The sequence below is a fragment of the Lissotriton vulgaris genome, chromosome 9 (assembly GCF_964263255.1).
Source record: "Lissotriton vulgaris chromosome 9, aLisVul1.2, whole genome shotgun sequence".
NCBI classification, from domain to species: domain Eukaryota; kingdom Metazoa; phylum Chordata; class Amphibia; order Caudata; family Salamandridae; genus Lissotriton; species Lissotriton vulgaris.
Window position 1 is genome coordinate 67,342,678 of NC_141697.1, and position 20,317 is coordinate 67,362,994.

At 45.2% G+C, this 20,317-nt stretch overlaps 1 protein-coding gene across 1 annotated transcript in view; it reads right to left on the minus strand.

Moving 5' to 3' along the window:
* SUSD6 (sushi domain containing 6) overlaps positions 1–20,317 on the minus strand; it is a 174,891-nt gene that overhangs the window by 9,071 nt on the left and 145,503 nt on the right. Inside the window, exons 4-6 of the mRNA XM_086937038.1 lie at positions 6,370–6,570; positions 5,447–5,585; positions 2,033–2,442 (exon numbers count right to left, since the gene is read on the minus strand). Of these exons, the coding sequence (XP_086793164.1) occupies positions 2,033–2,442; positions 5,447–5,585; positions 6,370–6,570 (750 nt within the window). The remainder of the gene's footprint in view (positions 1–2,032; positions 2,443–5,446; positions 5,586–6,369; positions 6,571–20,317) is intronic.

Consider the following 20,317-nt stretch of genomic DNA (forward strand, 5'->3'; position numbering starts at 1 on the left):
ATTATCCATTAATCATTCCAAACCGTTGAAAAACGCACATGTGCAATGTGTCCACGTTCACAGAGAGAAAGCACAACCAGGAAGTACTAAAAAAGTAGTGACTAATATGTGAACATTTGTGTGTTCATAATAAATAACGTTTCTTGATTATTATTAGTCTGATTTTAAGGTGTAGTTTGTTTGTTTTCCTACGTTGTCGATGGCGTTTCGACCCTCATCGAGTTACAGGGGACTCATCAGGACATATTTGGTGCAGGCATATCTATTGTAATTAATCAATGGATTAGGATGTGTGTTATGTGGTTCATTATGGTGCATAAGAGATCTCTCTAAAATGGATACCTGCGAGAGGCAGTCTGATGGATGCACAAATTTAGGCCGGTCAGAGTTGTGCTCACTATTGACCATTAATAAAGGAATGTACTCATTCTGGGTTGCTATTTTGAAACCTATAGCAAGGAGAGTACAAGGAAAAAACTTTACTGACCACAGGAGAAATCAAATGGAGATTGTTCCGCTCTGGCGGGGTGTATACGGTGCGGTGCACGTTCCATTCGGTTTGATCATCCCTATCCGTGACGGTTTATACAAATCATTAGAATGAACAGATCCTAGGCAGGAGCTAAGTGGAGGGTCCACGAAGTGGAGGTTCAGCAATGTGAACATGGAGTTTGCTTTAAAGTTTAAGTGGACATATGTTTCAGTGAGATAAAAAGGCATTTAATTGCATACAGCGATTCTGCAGATTATTGAAAATTGTGTAACGAAAACCACTGTTCTTGAGTAATGACACTTACCCAGGTTCACATGGCTCTAAAGGTTTCTCACGCCTTATAAATATTTCTCCATAAGTTGGCAGGGGTTGGTAATGCAAAAGTCAAGCACACTTGGTTGACCTGTGGACTCTCAAAACTTTCTGAAGAACATTGTTAAACTTTAATTTTTCTACGCAATGCAGTCAAAGTCCACCTGTCTGGATTGTTTGAAAATAGTTTCCTGCAAGTGGCATTCCCTGCAGCACTTATCCTCTACAGAGAGATCTACCTGAAATACATGCATTTCTTTCAAGATAAAGGGGACCTCAAAAAAGTGGTGGGTGGAAAAGCTTTTATGAATCCAAACCAGTGACAATATCCACCATCCACATATACATACATATATACATACATATATATATACATATATATATATATATATATATATATATATACATATACACATATATATATATATATATTATACATATACAATATTATACATATACATTATACTATATGGAAATCAGAATCGGTCCTAACCCAGTAAGGTAGGAAACCAATTTGGGGTAGCTTGAGATCCCGTACAGAGCGGATATCACCTAGAAGTGTATACTGAACCGTCCCTTTGGAGCTGGAAAATGGAACCGGTCTTTAGTGCCACAGTGAGCAAAACACTGCTGGCTTGGAATGTAGCCCAGAATAAGTAAAATTTACTCCGATCAAATAAATAAATTCTAGCAATTACGGTTTTTCCTCGGTGGTTGGTCCTTAGTGAGACTGGTATGTCCGGTCATAGCTCACTGTGACACACAGTCCCAAGCAGCACATTAACGATGATGCCAGCATGGCTGAAACAAGACTGTCTGATTGCATTTCTGCAGCGAGGGGATGTGGCCTAGCAGTTGTAACTGGACTGTACCATTTAGGCATATGCTTGGTCTCCATCTAGAATAGCACAGCCAGCAAGTATCTAGGGATTTGACACAAACTCAGGGTGCAGTAAAATATAGATACTATATATTGTGATGAGTAGTAAGAAGGCCCTAACCATTTTATTTTTGCATTACACACGGATTGAACCCACAGTTTTAAGAAACACTGATACCTAAAGTGAGAGGCTAAGACACAAGCACCTTCAGACATTGCAATGAGCTATACTTGTGAAACTGAGATTTACCTACACCCAACATGGCCACCTTATAGGATTCTGTCGTGCTTAAACAGGAAGCTACCATGCACAGTCTAGTGTTTAAGACCTTGATCAAGGAACTCACCATCTGTGTAGTCCTCAGAGGATGTGAGAGATGAAAGGCTATGCAAATCTGCATTTTCTGAGTTCGCAGCATCTGCATGCATGGGCCGGCTGCCAACGCCAGCGACCCATGAGGAGGTGGTGGCTTGGTGCACTAGAACAGTCTCTGAGTGCCGGGACCCGCTGGCTTCACACAGACCTGAGTGTCCGGGTACCTCGTCCTCCCCGCTGCTGTAGGAAGCAGGTTCCCGCCGAGCTTCTCGAGGACTGGCCTGCCCAGGTCCTTCTGACATAACAATTTGCACCCGGGAATCTGATGGTGGGATGCAGTTACCAGCACTGCCGTAGACTGCTTCTTCGTAGGACGGGAGGGCCACCTGAACGCCATTCACTACGATGGACACTGGGTCCCCTGGCACGCCTTGGTCACGCCTATTTTTGTTAAAAGAAAAAATACAGTTCATAAAGGTTACATTTTTAGCACTGGTAAGTACCACAAGTCGTTCACTCCCATGACTTCTCCAACATGAAATATATGAATGGTAGTACAAAAATTTGCCTTGATGGGTTATTAGCCCTAAAGGAAGAATCATTTATCAACTAGCCAACAGTCTTCAAAAGGAAGGACTGCTTTATACTTCATTGTCTGACATTACTGGAACAGCGGAAACTGTGGTTGCGTCCTGTATTCTTAAAACACGATATAAGAACAAGGGCGCAGGCGGCCAACCCGCTAACTGAAATGCCCACTATTGACATTGCAATTGCCCTAGGAAAATACATAAAGGTGGTACAGAGCGTACTAAGAAACCAGGAGTAATTTGTAGGACTGTATGAATCTTAAAGCAATGAAAAATATACTTGAACTAAAGGAAATGAGTGTTTTAATGCGATAATAAGTTTTATTATAAGTGCAATTTTATTGGAGTAGGTAAACGTATAAGGGTGTGTAAGAGTTTTAATCGATATTTGAATATTTTGTACAATGTTTACCTTTTATATGAATATTTTAAAGTGGTACTGCTTCTTGCACCCGTTTAAAGATTATGATCATAATAAACATATCTTTGACTTGACTTGACTGCTTTATACTGTTTGATGCAATAACACTGCAAATAAGGATTTATATCATTTTTTTTTTTAGAACAGTGTACAGAAACTGCTTGTTTTAGAGGTCGTAGGAGAACTGCAATCGGGTGGTAGTCATCAGAAGGAGACAATTTTTTTTTTTACTCTGTTTAGTTGTGTGGACAGAAGGTAGAACATGTGCTGGTATTAATACTTCACGAGTTAACTTTAGGACATTTTGCCAATATCCCAAAATTTTAAATTACTTTTTGGACTACTTTGGGTACCCATGCTTCTTAGTTCTTTGTTTACCCTTTTGGAGCACACATCTGCAATAACTGAAAACACCAGATTCTCCCATTATAACAACTTGCTGTGTGCATCCAGTTCTCAAAAGAAGCCCAATAAACCTTAGTGCATTTACTAGCTCAGATCTTCCAGGTCTTTCGCAGCTTGAACTTCTGTTGCCAAACAACCTGTCGGAGTGCCTGATAGCTGAAGAGGACCATTGTTTCTAAAGACTGCGGAATTCTAGGATTTATTGTAAGCTGTATTTGCAGGGAAAGACTGATGACAAACACACACACTGCCTAGCTACAGCTTGTTTCACTGCTCATCAGTGATGTATGACATTAGATGCCTGTGATGTTTTAACATGGGATGCCACATTACATTTGGGAATTGCTCCGAACCTCCCTGTTCAGCCTGGGCTGTACGGTCAGTCACCAAGTTTGTGGGTCATGTAAAATGAGTCTTTATGAAATATATCCAACCTGCATGCACCTCTTTCAGAATAATTCTACCCCTTCTGTTGCAAAAACCTTGAACCATTAAATTATGCAGCATGCTATGTTCAGTTCAAATAAAATACACAAAGTAAAATACCAATGGCGTTTTCTTTAGATACAAACATGACAGACAGATTTTCATCGGCCCTCTAATTGTTAGTAATTAGAAAGTCTTAAACAGGACCTGCAAATGACAGATTAAGTAAGCATGCTGCATACAGTCCTATTTGTTTTTCTCAGGATTTTCTTATTGACTTTTATTAGAACAGGAACACATATAAACACAATTATGTTGTTAATATACAACATGTGAAAATAACTTCTGCTCCTTTCAGGGGTAACAAAGTTCAGTCTGTACGGTGTATGCTAAAGAGCCCATCAACATATGGATGGAATATTTGAATGTCACGGAGTGTATTTAACTAGATACACGTTGGCTTATGATCTTAAATTGACACCTATGAACAGTGTTCCCTCCATTAGTCTGTGTGCCGGACCCACATATGTGCGGATCGCGAGTAGTGAAGAACCACTATGCAACCACTTGTGGTTAGTAGGTCACTGCATCTGAAGTGTGGCGAGAGTGTTTGACAAGAGAGGTAGAGGGCTTGACTGGCCCAAAAGAATTGGTAAAAAAAATAAACTTGCTGCTTGGAAGGTGAAGAGTAGTGATTGTGTTTTATTTGTGTGAGCACTTTTAGTCTTGCTATTGTAGAGCAGAGGCAGAGGGGCTGTCTCAGCACGCGCACCTTAAAGGGAAACAGCTATATTGAAAGTTTGGAAGCTATAAAGAGAAACAAGTATAAAAGCTAACAAAGATATGAAAATTAAGAGGAAGAGAATGAATAAGGAGTGGAAAGAGAAAAAGAAGTAGTGATAATTAGGTAGGTGCATGTGCAGTGAGGGTAGAGAGAAGCATGCAGCTGCACCAAACTTCTCTTGTCGGATATTTATGAACAGTGTCGGGTGAAGGAGGTTTCACAAGTCGAGAGCTAGAAGAGCGCATCATGCTTTACCAAATCTGTGGTACCATTGATTACCCAATGGAGGCCCAGGAGTGAGAATTGACAAGGCCTGTTCAAAAATACTAGGAGGGATGAGAGTGGGATTGGTCCTAGTTTGAGCCCACTGGTGGGGCTGTGGGGGGGAGGGGTGGGGGGGGAGCGGACGGGGTTGTCATGCTTTCTGTTAGTTGATTAACCTGGAAGGGGAACAAGTGGTTGAAATCAACTTATTCTAAGGTTTTATATGCCTGCCCCCCTAACTTGTGCCAGTTCAGCAGTGATCCCCCTGTATTGTTGTTGCGTGCTTCCCTACCAGTACCTTTACACAGGAGGATGGATGCCCTCTAAACTCACCCCGTGTGCTCCACCTCATGCCCTCTGCGCCCACCAGATCTGCTTTACCTAGGAGGAGCAATATCTCCTGACCTCGCCCAATTTCCTACCACCGCTATTAATACCACTAGTTACGAACATCTATCTTGGTTACCAGCTGTGGCTGGGTATCTAATACAGGGAATACTCGGACTGTACTGACCAGGGAGGTGAACAAGGATTAATGAAACTTTGAAAACTCACCTGCTGTGGTGGAAAGACTTAAGCTTCGGCTGTAGAAGAACGAAGAGTACGACCAGGAGGAGGATCAGGGCCACAGAGCTGGCAGTGGAGGCCACGATGGACAATGTGGGAACACCCATGCTCGAGTGGTTGTCTTTATCTGTCGCCAAAAAGCACAAGATGCAAGCATGAAGGAAGGATCTCTCAGGACAACTAATCTCTCACATAGAAATGGGCCTGGTAAGCGTTCATACACAACAACATCCGCGCCCGTGTATGCAAGAATGCACAGGCAGACATCTAGCTGTTAATCACCCCTCCAACACGCACTCACACTCCAATGGTCAGGTAGAGTAAATTCACACACCGACAACAGCAGAGACTCATGCAGAAAATACGGTGGGAACATGCACACTTGAGGCATAGACATGGAGGAGCCAAAAAGAAGGGGCATCCAGAGGAAGAGCCTCCATGTACAGCAATGGCATACTGTTTCTCTGCAAGACTGGAGTTCACTGCTCTTTTGTGCTGGACTTGCAGGCTCTATGGCCTGAGGTATCTTCTGTGCAGCAGTATGTCTTTTATTTCTGTAGGTAGTTCCCAACTCAGTCTAACTTTGTTAAGTCAAGTAGGCCTCCAGTACAGACAGCACTTTCTTTCTTATCCTTATTCTGTAATGTTCTGCGACACCACAAGCGGGGAATGTTCGGCCACCGAGGTACCGGTATGTAAACCTTTCTATTGCCCTAGAGGAGCAGTGCGCCAGGAGTCAAGGATATATCCTGTACGGAATGAGACTGCTGAATGCTTTAATTCAGAATTAACACCATCCCTCTACTACCGTCCATCTGGGCATCTAAAGGCGACACACTGCTCCACATCATCCTCTCCCTCCTTCAGGGGGCGCCCTAGGTAAACCGCGAGACGAGTCACAGGATACTCACCTGGGCTGAGCCGGCAGCTGACCTGCATGGGCTGGTTCCACTCGCCATCCTCCTTGCAGGTCAGGTACTTGTAGTCGCCCTTCAGCATGTAGCCCTCGTCACAAAAGTACTCAATGACGCTGCCTGTAGTCAGCGACACCTTGCAGGGGGAAGGATGGCACAGGAAGCCCCCGTTCTCGGGCTCGGAGGGCTGTGGGCACACTGAAAGCAGAAAGCACATGGCATGAAAACACTGCTCTTACACAGTTACTATAGCGGATATAGGTGCAGTGAACAGTAAGATTACTTTATGTAAATGAGTGCAAAGGCACCCTCTAACCATTAGTTTTCGTAAATGAATTGCAATGCTGACCTCTTGCAGGTCGTTTTGTTTATGTAAATGAGCGCAAAAGAACTCTTGCGAAGTTAGCAGAGTTTGTGACAGAGTGCAAAGGTACCTTCTTGCAAATTTACTTCATGTAAATGAGTGAAAAACAGTCTTGAAAAGTTAGTTAATGTGAGCGAGAGCAACGTTGGCTTCTTGCTCAGTTATAATTGTTTATACAAGTTGGTGCAATGCTGGCCTTTTGCAGAGTCAGTTTACATAAGTGAGTGCAATGCTGGCCTTTTGCAGAGTCAGTTTACATACATGAGTGCAATGCTGGCCTCTTGCAGAGTCAGTTTACATAAGTGAGTGCAATGCTGGCCTCTTGCAGAGTCAGTTCACATTAGTAAGTGCAATGCTGGCCTCTTGCAGAGTTAGTTGGCATAAGTGAGTGCAATGCTGGCCTCTTGCAGAGTCAGTTTACATTAGTGAGTGCAATGCTGGCCTCTTGCAGAGTCAGTTTATAAAAGTGAGTGCAATGCTGGCCTCTTGCAGAGTCAGTTTACATAAGTGAGTTAGTGCAGTCTACCCAAGTGAGTACAACGACAGACTCTTACACAGTTTTTACTCTATACACAAGGGTAACGCTGGTGTCTTGCACGCCTACTATACTTTATGTATACCAGTATAATGCTGGCCTCTTGCACAGTTAATACAGTTTAATGAAGTGAGTACAATGCTACCCTTTTTCAAATTCAGTGTAGGCGAGTGCCGTGCTCTTCTCCTGCACAGTTAGTACAGTTTACATATACAAGTGTCACTGCCTCTTGCGCATGCAGTTTATTTTATGTATACGAGTGTAATGCTGGCCTTTGCACAGTGAGTATAGTTTATATGCGAGTACAATGCTGGGATCCTGCACAGGTGGTATAGGTAAACTCTTTGCTGGCCTCCTGCACACTATGTTCACAATGGTGACCCCTACACTAGCCGGTTAAACTAGTATCCTTGTATTAATGTTGCCACAACATATTCTGGGGAGACCACAAGGGGCAAAGCTGATTTTTTTTGCACCCTTTTCATGGTGTCAGTACTCGTTAAATGAAAAAGTTCTAATGCACCAAAAGTGATTTTTATGGTATTAACACCTTTGTTTTCCTTCCGGATGTCTTATTGTAAGCTGTTCCAAAATGGAGTTTAACAGAGAGATGAACGTATGAACAGGTTTTCAAAAAATGTATTATTGCTGAACTATGTAGGGAGGTGGCATACCACGTCCTATGATAACTTGGCTTGCATCCGGGCGAGGTTTTTAATCCAATACGCTTTTTTTAGTGATTATACACACACACTTAAGATAATTACTAGACAGAGACAGAAAAAAAGATTTGTTTGTAGTTCGGTTTAAGTTTATATTACAGTGCATTATTTTACAATCCTTCTCCGGTCATCAGTGGGTGTGAACACACAATAGTGCGGGCTTACCAAGGGGCAAGGCAACAAGGACTGAAACTTAATGAAATGCCAAGGAGATAAACTAGAAACATGCTTGACGCAGCACACCTGTGGGTTTGCCAAACTGAGCTGGGGTACAGGGCGCCCCACCGACAAAGCTCCTCTAGTTCACGGACGCCTGCTGCTTTGAACACACAAGTACCAGTGGACGGAGCACCCGGACCAACAAACACCACCCAGGTGTCTGCAAAACTGTTGGATCTGTGGCTGGCGGCTGCCAGAGTCAAGGGTGCGGAGGACGCCTCATAGCGCACAGCTTCATGCCCATGGCTTGTGGCCCAGCATTCAAGACCCTCTAATGCCCAGAACTTGACCTTGGTCTAGACGGCAAATAAAATGGCCTCCTTTGTCAGAGCACGTTGGTCAGGACATTCCAAAGCCGCCCCCTCCCACCACCGAAGTCCACCACACAATACCATAGCTGTACTAGAGAGAAGGGCTTACTTGGGTTGTCTGGTAATGCTTGAATGGCCCGCTGATGTCATGGGCTGGAGGGATTTACAATTCTGCCATTGTTCCGAAAAGATGGCTGACCCCGCATACAAGCAACATCAAAGCACAGTAAAGCTGCCCATTCATGAATAATTGATATTTTGTGCAGAACTGCTGATAACTGACGCTATTCTCATTAAAATTGTAATCCAGCTGACCACTGCTGGGATTTTATTATATTAACGTATTTATTTATTAATTCATGATACAGTGCTGTTTAACCACAAAGGGTGATGGAGTGATTTACAGGATTACAATGATACACTGCATTTCACAAGTTGCGGATAACTGGAGTATGATATTCAGATATTTACAGATTCCATGACCGTGTTAAAGGTTTATCTTTTCTCACTGAGCTTACACATTCCCTATTCACGCAACAAAGTAGAAATTCAGCTAGAATTTCAAGTGCGTCAGGAGGGGTGCGGGAGGGGTATTTGGACCTGCAACCTTGAGTTATACACAGATTATGTTGTGTGTATTTGTAAAGGGCTCTAACACCGCTGAGGGTACCCTGTTGATGGGCAGGTGTGTGTGCCTATGGTAGGTTGGTTAATTGAAAAGCCAGGTCTCCAGCTTTTTGTGGAATTGAAGAAGAGAGCAGGAGGCTCTGGTGTGGAGTGGGAGGTCGGTCCATGCTTCGAAAGCGCAGTAAGAGAAGGCCCTTCGTCCTAATCTGGTTCTGTGTATGTGTGGGATGTGTGCGAGTAGAATTCCTGCAGAACGGAGATGTCTGGGTGATTATTGTGACTGTTCAGGTAGGACCTGAGTTGTGTAGTGCCTCGAATGTGTGGGAGGAGTTTCGATTGAGAGCATTTGTGTATCGGGAGCCAGTGTAGTTCCATGAGGTGTGGTGTGATGGGAGTGTTTGGGCGGTTGAGGATTAGTCTGGCTGTCGAGTTCAGTATGGTTTGTAGTCTTCTAGTAAGATGCTAGGTGATACCGGTATAGAGGTGTCCCATAGTCCAACTTGCTGGTGCCTAGGCTGTGAGAGGCAGTTTTGAGGTCTCGCCTACGCGTTTGAGCGGTCTCTTCGAGACACGCTGTATTCAGGATATGGGCATTAAGATCCATCCATGTTTTCAATTGACTCCTTTGACTATATTTTCCAAATGCTTTTGTTTCTTTGGTAAATTTATTTTCTAGTTCCTCCTTAGTACCGCCTTTTATCCGATTATAACCTCCCATAATGACCGCCCGTTACACGTGTTGTTACACATGATCTGTTATTTACCGTTAGTGAGCTCTATTTTCTTTTTTAAGCACAGTGGCATGCTGTGTTGGAGCTTCAATAATGGTGGCCGTACAATTTTCTTATAGCGTGGCTCGCCCAAATCCTTTTTATTACATTTTTTACGCAGAGTTGCATGTCAAGCTTGATATTCACGGCAGCCTCGCAACTTTCTTATAGGGTGGCTTGCCCAAATCCTTTTTTAAAAAAATGTATTATATTTTTTTTTATGCAGCGCATATTGCGGCCCACCCAAATCTTTTTTATTTATATTTTTTTTATAAATTGCGGACCACCAAGATTAGTATGCATTTTTGTCAGGACAGCACGGTTTTCTGAGGGCGCCTATTCTGTGCTCAGTCTCCCAACACCCTTCCGCTTTGCATCTTAATCCCTGACCCCACCACCTCCCTAATGCAATAGGTCTCGCATTACTGGAAGTTTGAGCTATGGGCGTTTCAAATACAAAATGCAACGCCAATAGCTCAAACTTTAATTTTTGGGTTGTACGCTGGCTGTGGGACTACCTATTTCTAGGTTTAAGTTTCAACATTTCTAGAGATTCTTTTTTTCGGCTGAGACACAATTGGAGCAAAATATTTGCAGTAATGAACTACGGCAATCTTCTGCAGACACACCATGGCTCCAGAGAGGCTGTAGCTGGGGAGCAAGGCGGAACTTAGTATTTCCGCTCCCTCTCTGCGATGTGTCAGTCTATACATTGGATCTTCACAGGTTGAACTTACTGTACAAAACAAAAACACAGGGAAACGTTCTTCAGTAGAAAATGTTGCCTCATGCAATGCTTTTGAGTGCTATCTGTAAGCATGCATTTAAATATTAAATGTCTTTTAAATGCAGTGTGTGCTCGTGGAGACTTTCTTCAGCTTGCTGTAGATGTGTCGGTCTCGCCTCTAGAGTTTTAACAGGCCATACTGGGGTGAAGTACCACCTTGCAAACACACAGGCGGATCCGGGCCCATCATTCTTACAAACGTCTCTGCATTCTGGTGGAGTTGATACAAACGTTCCTTCACAGATAACTGTCAAACAGCTCAAAACCCTGGAGCCAGCCAAAGTTCCTTCAAGGCTGAGCTCCTTGTTGGGAACACGTTTGACGTTTGCTCAACAGCCTGGCATTCCTGAGCTTCTGTTGAGCGTGCAGGGCTTGTCAATAACTATCCAACACAAATAGCCAGCTTCCAAAATATAGCACCTTCAGTGAGTTGGCTGTCCTTTGCATTTTCTAAATAATTATAAAATAAATCATGCATATATTAGTGTCCCAGCGAAGCTCTATGGTACAATTAATATCATAGTGATATGCAATGTAATCACAAGGCTGAAGGCGTTTTGATTTGTTAATGTCACCAAAACCCTAAGATGTCATTATATGACCATATTGTATTTTTAGAACAAAATGCAAAATGGGTTTGGAGCATTTCTACTGAAATGGATGTGCGTGTATATTTATTGCATATGGGTGCTATTAAGAAAATGCATTATTATAAATACTTATTCCACAGGGAAGTGTGAAATACCAAAACTTTGTAACTTTTCCATATGAAATATTGTTTCAACTTCATAATGACAGCCCTCATTTCCCTCTGCAGAGCTTTTCCATTGTTAGGGCTAAGAGGCTTATATGTAAATATTATCTAAATCGTGAAAGAAGGTTATTTAAATTATTTTGCACTAGCTGGAAATTATGTGGCCCATGCTCTGGCCTTATTATAGGCAGGGCCAGGGGAAGTATGCGATTGTGCGACCTGCCGATGTTCGCATAATTATAAATTAGGCACATTTGCTACATAATCCATCATCTCCTGCATAATCTGCAAATTGAAACAAAACAAAATTTGGTTATAGCTCAAACTGTTAAAAAAAGTTACTAAAAATGCAGCAGTGTGTATTGCCGTGCAGATGATGAACTTCTTTCTTATGTTGGGGGTCATGTCAGAGAGAGAGAGTACGAGCTGATGTCGTGTGGGTGGATGCCGTTGGCCAGAAGGATCATGTATGCGTTGAAGACAGCAGGGCTAAGTGATGAGGCACTCTGCAAATTAGTTTGCAGGCTACAGAGGAGTAAGGCACCAGGCTAACAGTTTGTCTTCTATCTATTAAGAAGATGGAAAGCGGGCCCTTGGATGCCAACTTTATGCAGGTGCCTGGTGAGGACGGGGTTTGAGACTGTCAAATGCTGCTGAGGTCCAGGAGAATGAGGGCTGCCGTGTCTATTCTGTCAAGGGTCATGCCACTGTCTTCTGTGATGGCGACAAGTGTTGTATCTGTACTTGGTCCTGAATCTGGACTTCAGGTTTTGAGGAGCTGGTGGTTGTTGAGGTGGTCGGTGAGGCACTGGTTGCTTAGTTTCTCTAAGATTTTGGCTGGGTATGGTAGGAGGGAGATGGGTCTGTAGTTGGAAAGCATGGCTGGGTCAGCAGGTGGTTTTTTGAGGAGGGTCATGAGGGGTGCATGTTTCTTGGGAATGTGGCTGAGTCGGTAGAGGCGCTGAGGATGGGTGTTAGTGCTTCACTGATCAGTTGGCATCCTTTGGTGACTGCGGGGTGAGAGCAAAGGTCAGGTGGAGCCTCTGAGTGGATGGCCTTCATCGTAGCAGCAATTTTGACAGAGATTCTGCAGCAGCTGCTAAACTCTATGATATATCTACTGGACTTCAGACCAGCCCAAAAACGGCACAAGTCAGCTTCTTGATGGACAATCGGACTGCACACTTCCCAAACGTGTGACATCAGGGCATGCGTGTCAGACGTGGACAGAGAGGTCATGCATGGGGGGCCATGTGGACCTACTTCATGCACAGGACATCCATGAATGGAAGTGTCACTCAAGGCAAAGCTTCCCTATAACCTACTGAGGAGGCAACCGCTTCAGCCCTGAACTACAGGAAGAACAGACCCCCTCCCTCCCCCCATCAACTGGTCGATATTGGTTTTTTCCACTTTCATTTAAATGAAGGCTACATAGTTGCGAGCGAGCACGGGTGCCCGCACACGCTTCCACTGCATGAGGTGTACACCTCAACTAGCCTAGCCGGCTCTGTTCATACTAGAACACTAAAAATGTGTATTTGGGAAACAGCGTTCACCCACAAGAGGGTATTCTTGGCGCAACTACAGGTAACCGATGTTTATTGTTACTCAACTTAGTGGTAATTTTATCAACCTCTGAAGGAGGAAAACTGCCAGGACTCGAACCATTACCAGCGGTCTAAGAAAGGTGCCCAGAATCGATGGCTTAGGTCGGTGCACCACCAACCCCCCAATGAAGGACAGACCACCGAGAACTCCAATCACAGCAAGAGTACCATGCTGCCAAGGGTGGTATCGAGGGTCAGGGAGCCTGCGACACGGTATACACTAAAGAGCCATATTCTTGTGAATGTATTTTTATCTTAGGTGAGGAGTGTGCACATGCTGCACCACAGGTTCGGAAATACCGCTGGAACATTGACAGAAGGCAAAACAGTCAAGTTCAGACCGCCCTTCAGACCCTGCATCTGGAGACTAACACAGCAAGTACCAAGAGGAACCGGTGGGCTTTGGAGTAAAGATCCTCCTGACTTGCAAGTCAAGATTTAAAAACAAGAAAAAAAAAGAAAAAAAAAGGGCTTGCCACACTTTCAGCGGCAATTCAGTGATGATCTGGGACGGCCATCCAGTTGAGATGAGGACATCAGAAAACATCTTTATACTTGCTGCTGTCGTTCTTGGGCTTGTGCAGTTCCTTTCACTGCAGGCGTTCTGCTCTCAAATGGATTGTGTAGCAGCATTGTCATTTTTCCAGAAAGGATTGTAAAATAGTTTAGCTAATGTAATTGTATAACTGTTGTATGCTTTTCATTTTTCTACAGTATCCCGGTGTAATTATATCCCGCTATAACTTTTTCTCTTTGCGTGAAGCATGCACTCTCTAGAAAAAGTTATTAATAGGTGTTGTGTAAAGCAACGAGCATCCTCTTATTTTTATAGTGCTTTTGTACAAATTCAAGTTGTAGCAGTAACAATATAAAAACAAAATTCAAGGGTGGAAGGCTAGAGTCCAACAGAGAGAGAGAAATGGTCAGGTCCACAATCATTGATCAAAACATACGAAACACTGCATTTAAAAACTTGATTTTTGAAGCGTTTAGTATTCAGACTATCATACCAAAACGCTCCCAGGAACTACCATTCTGTAGGCGAAAAAATAGTTTCTCTCAAAAAAAGTGTTGAACTAAAATAATAAAACAAAACATTTTCAGCACAGTAAGGGGGCTATCCATCCCAGATCGTGTAACCCCTCCTATCCCTGCGACACAGAAATTATGTAATGATTTAAACTTTTCTTAGATAAAATTAAGAAAATTCAGGAATCCATAGATTCCAACCATAAGGATGTGGAAGAATGGTCAGGAAATACCAACACTCACTCCATGTCCACCTTCTCATGTCTAAGCAGAGAATAGTTGTTGGAACTTCTAAACAAAGTAAAATCAGGCTCCCCAAATGATGCCTGTCCCCCTTGTATACAAAAAAATGAACCTCTGAAGCAGGCAAATAGTGTGGCGTTAGCCTGTTATGGGAGTGAGCTTTGGGGGCACACGGCAATCAATGACCTGGCGGTAGTAGAAAATAATTTCCTGAAACAGATGCTGGGGGTCCCAAGGGGAACGGCCAGTTTTATAGTGCATGAAAAACTAGGCGTCCCCTTCTTAAGTGATACTATAGCTCTACGAAAAGCAGTGATCATTCCACTTCAGAAAAAATAAGGTGTTGACCCTCAGAGGATGGACAACTATAGGCCTATAACCCTTCTGCCAAGGTGTTCGAGACACATGTTGTCAAACTTCTCTGCACCTTTTTAGAAGACACCAATTTTTTAGAATCACATCAGGCAGGGTTCCGCTCATCGCACTCTACTGAATCTATTATTCTATCCATCATCGTCGATTTAAAAGAGAAGGCTGATGTAGACAGCACTCAAGCCTTGATTTTCCTGGATCTGTCTGCGGCGTTCAATACCGTCAATCATGACACCTTGATGAAACGCATTGCTGCGGCAGGTCTCAGAGGTGCTGCCCTAAATTGGTTTAAATCCTTTCTAGAGGGCCGGAAAGAGTCCGTGTGGCTCGCGCCTTACAGATCCGGCATTGTCAACCTGAATTCCGGAGTACCGCAGGGCTCTTCTCTATCCCCACACCTACTTAATGTATATATTCGCCCCCTTATTGTCCCGCTTCGTCAGATGGGTGTACAGATTTACAACTATGCGACGATATGGATTAGTTACTTACCTGTAATCCTAGTTCTCTTCCAGGGGTATCCTCATCAAAGTCATAAGCATTAGAATATTCCCGCCCATGTGCGGGACCCCGGAAACACTATATTATATGTGCCCCAAATATAAATACACATATATATATAACAAATATATATATAAAAAACAAGCAATAGCAGCCAAATCACATTAGAGCTGAAATATGCTGTTAAGAATTTCCACCATACATGAAAAACTAAGCATTAGAAACAGGAGAAAACAACACCAAAGTTTGTTTAAGAATTGTTTTAATGCTCAGAAAGCAGTAGAAATTCACAGAACTCACTGGAAGCATAGGAAGCTCCCAGGCTGCATTGCAAACACACAGTCTAACAAGACTGAAAAGCTAACCTGTAGCTAAATAGCAAAAAACTGACACTGTGCCTTTAAGGCACCCATGACCCCCTGTATCCCATCATGCCTCAGGAGTGGCAGTTAGGTCAGTTGTTCTTTCCGGCTCCTTCAGTGAAGGACCCTGGTTACACAGCTCCACTACTTTTTCTGGTTTTTTACAGAAAAATTGCTTTTTTTGGACAACTTTTGCTCTTACTTCGACGTCTTAGATCTAGTCAAGTAAGATACTGCTTGTTTTGAGCAGTTTGGAGTGCATTTTCCTCTGAAAAAATGCCTTCTCTCTTTGATAAATGTCCTTCTTGTAACAGCAAGAAGGCCAAGACAGACAGCCACGAGGTCTGTATTGTTTGCCTGCCTGAAGACCATGATCCAGAGACCTGTCCTCATTGTGAGCACCTGTCAGGAAGGACTCTCAAGGACAGGGAGAGGATTCGGATTTATGGCCTCATGACCCCCTGTATCCCATCATGCCTCAGGAGTGGCAGTTAGGTCAGTTGTTCTTTTCGGGGACTGAAAACCAAACTCAAGAACACATAGGTTAACAATATCTCCTTATTAAAGAGTATCCTTTGCCCGGGGAGGTGGGAGGGTTGCTTATGACTTTGATGAGGATACCCCTGGAAGAGAACTAGGATTACAGGTAAGTAACTAATCCTTCTCTTCCAGGGGATCCTCATCAATAGTCATAAGCATTAGAATAGAATAGCGAGCCTCTCCACATCCCTGCGGGCAAAGGAAAGATAAGACATAAATCTCATCAATAAGCGTGAGTAGACAAAAAACAGACTACCCAAACAGATTCCTCAAGGAGGCTTGCCCCACTTGAGTATCAGTCCTGGAATCAGAGTCGAGGCAGTAATGCCCCGTAAAGGTATGTACTGATTTCCAGGTCGCGGCCTTGCATATTTCGGACATGGGAACGTCATGCAAGAAAGCCACTGTAGCCGCCTTCCCTCTAGTGGAATGCGCTTTTGGAGACACCAACAAAGGTTTTCCTGCTAGTTGGTAGGCCAACTTAATGCAAGAGACAATCCACCTGGAAATGGACCTCTTTGCTGCTGGAAAGCCAGTTCTCATTGCACCATAGTTCACAAACAGTTGGTCCGTCTTCCTAATCCCTTTAGTCTTTCCCAAGTAAAACTTAAGCACTCTTTTAAGATCTAAGGAGTGAAGAGACCGCTCAGCCGGGGTCGTAGGATTTGGAAAAAAAGAAGGAAGGGAAATAGACTGATTTATATGAAACTCAGAGATGACCTTAGACAAGAAGGATGGGTGAGCCCTTAGTACAACCCTGTTATGGTGGAATACAGTATAAGGTTCCTTTGCACAGAGAGCCTGTATCTCACTGACTCTGCGCGCAGAGGTAATCGCCACCAAAAAAGCTGCCTTCCAAGAGAGATGTTGTAAGGAAGCCTCGTGGATGGGCTCGAAAGGCGGAGACATTAACCTTGATAGAACTAGGTTTAATTCCCACGGAGGAGAAGGATTTCTCACAGGGGGATACACCTTCTTCAAACCCTGAAGGAAATCCTTGACCACAGGAACCTCAAAGAAAGACACCTGTTCAGGGGACTTCCTATAAGCCACAATAGCTGACAAATGTACTCTAATGGAAGCGTACTTCAAACCAGCTGTAGCGAGGGAGAGGAGGTATGGTAAGATGACGTCCTCCTGCCCTTTAACAGGATCCAAATGATGATCCCTACACCACAAGTAAAACCTTTTCCACTTGAAAGCGTAGGATGCTCTCGTGGACGGTCTCTTAGCCTCCTTCAAAATGCTCATGCAGTCTGGAGGCAGGTTCAAATGTCCGTATTGCAGGACCTCAGGAGCCATGCTGTTAGGTTCAATGATTGGAGGTTGGGATGCATTATCCTCCCGTTCATTTTGCTCAACAGGTCTGACCTGCAAGGAAGCCGTTTGTGTGGACACACAGATAGATGTAGAAGGTCCGGGTACCACCACTGCCGAGGCCAGTCTGGGGCAATCAGGATCATTTCCATGTTCGTCCTGAGGAGCTTGGAAACCACCCTCGGGATCAGAGCTAGGGGAGGAAACGCGTACGCGAACATTCCTGCCCAATCCAGAAGGAGAGCGTTCCCCTGCGTCCCCGGCCTGTGGAACCTGGACGCGAAGGCGTGGCACTTGGCGTTTTCGTCGTCTGCAAACAAGTCTATGGACGGACGTCCCCAGCAATGAAAAAGTTCTTCGACCACTTCATCGTTTAGCACCCAGTCTGGCTGATCTTCGAAGTGCCTGCTGAGTGCGTCTGCTTTGACGTTCAACTCGCCCGGAAGATGCACCGCCACCACCGTGAGACCTCGAGCGAGGAGCCAATGCTATATTGTCTGAGCCTCCCGAGACAGTGGGCGAGATTTTGTGCCTCCTTGTTTGTTCAGATAGAACATGGTTGTTGTATTGTCCGTCTGAACCAGGACTGAGTCGGAGGTGATCGCTGGCAGGAAAGCCTTGAGAGCCAGGAACACCGCTCTGAGTTCCAGCATGTTGATGTGGTAAGTCTGCTCCTGTGCAGACCACCGGCCTTGAATCTGAAGCGGACCCATGTGTGCTCCCCAGCCATGCAGGGAGGCATCTGTCACTATAGATTGGGACGGAATGAGCTGATGAAAAGGCACTCCCACCATCACATTGTGTCTCCGAGTCCACCATCTGATTGACTCTTTTGTCGCTTGGGAAAGATGGATACGGTCCTCCCAATGACCTGTTGCCTGGTCCCACTGATCCTCCAGGGTCTGTTGCAGAGGACGCATTCTCAGCCTGGCGTGCGGGATGAGAAAAATGCAGGACGCCATGGAACCCAGCAGAGACGCCACCTGCCGCGCCGTTGGGGGCCGAGACTCTAGCAGAATCCCACATTTCTGGTTCATGGAAGAAAGTCTCTCCTCCGAAGGAAACGCTCTTCCCACGCTTGTGTCCAGAACAGAGCCCAGGTAGTGGATGGATTGTGTAGGTCGCAGGACCGACTTCTCCAGGTTCACATGGAGGCCGAGCCCGTGAAGTTGTCGCAGGCACAGATGCAGATCTTGCGCTATCCGCACCGGAGATGGACCCTTCAGGAGCCAGTCGTCCAGATACGGATAAACGAAGAGACCCTTCTTGTGAAGAAAAGCCGCCACCACTGCCATGCATTTGGTGAAGACTCGTGGTGCGGACTTGAGACCGAAGGGTAACACCTTGTACTGGTAGTGTTTGTTCCCCACGACAAACCTCAGGTACTTTCGATGTTGCTGTGCAATCGGGATGTGAAAGTACGCATCTTGTAGATCCACCGAACACATCCAATCTCCGGCTTGTAGATGAGGACATATCTGGTGAAGCGCCAACATGCGGAACTTTTCCTTGACGATAACCTTGTTTAGGAGTCGTAGGTCGAGTATGGGTCTGAACTTGTCCTCCTGATCTTTTTTGGGGACAAGGAAACATCTGGAGTAAACTCCTTTGCCTCTTAGAGCGCGAGGAACTTCTTCTATCGCTCTTTTTTGCAGCAGGATTGCCACCTCCCATCGGAGCAAGCTCAGTTGGTGAGGGCAAGAGCTCTTCGGGGGGATGCTCTTCGGAAGAGCACGGAAACGTATCCTGTATCCATTTCGCAGTATATTCAGCACCCACTTATCTCTTGTGATGCCGACCCACTCTGCCAGGTGTTGCGAAGCACTTCCTCCCACTGGAGTGGGCAACGGCGTCAGAGGAAGCCACAGTTCAGGCCTTCCCTCCTCTCGTGGTGTTGGAGGACTGCTGGTGGCCCCCTCTGCCCCTGCTGGGCTTACCACGAAACTGGGGTTTTCCCTGTGCTTTGTTCTGGGACCACTGAGGGGTTTGAACCCTCTGCGGGGCACCTCTCCCCCTGTTGGACTTGAAGCGGCGCTTGAATTCCTTTTTCTTCTCCAAGCCCACCGCCTTCACCGTGTCCAGCTCAGTCTTCATTCGGGTCATCTCCTCGTCCGCGTGTTCCCCGAAGAGAGCGGAACCCGAAAAGGGGAGATTCAGAATCCGATGTTGAGCATCCGGCTTTAGACCTGTGAGGCGCAACCAGGCCGATCTTCTGGCACAAACTCCATGGGAATAGGAATGAGCCGAAAGCACCGCCCCATCCGCGGCCGTGCTGATCATCTGGTTAGCCACCAGACACCCCTCCGTAACAGTCTCCTCAAAGTCCTGCTGGTCCTCTTTCGGCAGCTTCGCTTTGAATCTGTCCATCGAGTCCCACAAGGCTCTGTCATACCGACCCAGGTGCGCAGCCGCACTGGCGACCTTAAGAGTGGAAGCAGCAGAGTTGCAAACCTTCCGACCCCAGGAGTCTTGGGTCTTGCTGTCCTTATCTGGTGGGACCGAAGAAGAACCAGCCACCGCATGTGTCTTCCTTGCCGCTGCCACGATAACAGAGTCCGCCGGGGGGTCAGACCTCACAAACACCGGGTCAGAAGCCGCCGGCTTGTACTTCTTGGTAATGCGCGCTGGAACTGCTCGGATTGCTGCTGGGGTCAGGAAAACTTCCTTGACAGGGTCCATAATCCCCGGAACCAAAGGTAGCAGAGGTCTGGAGATGGCCTTTTTGTGCAGGGTTTCGAAAATGACTGTCGTCGTCACTTGAGGGACAGACATCTCGATGTTCAGCTTAAGCGCCCCCCTCTGCAGAACGTCCAGGTACGTGCCAATATCATCCACTGGGGAGGACCTGGACGTTGGACTGTCCGTTAAAGTCGGTGCCCGTT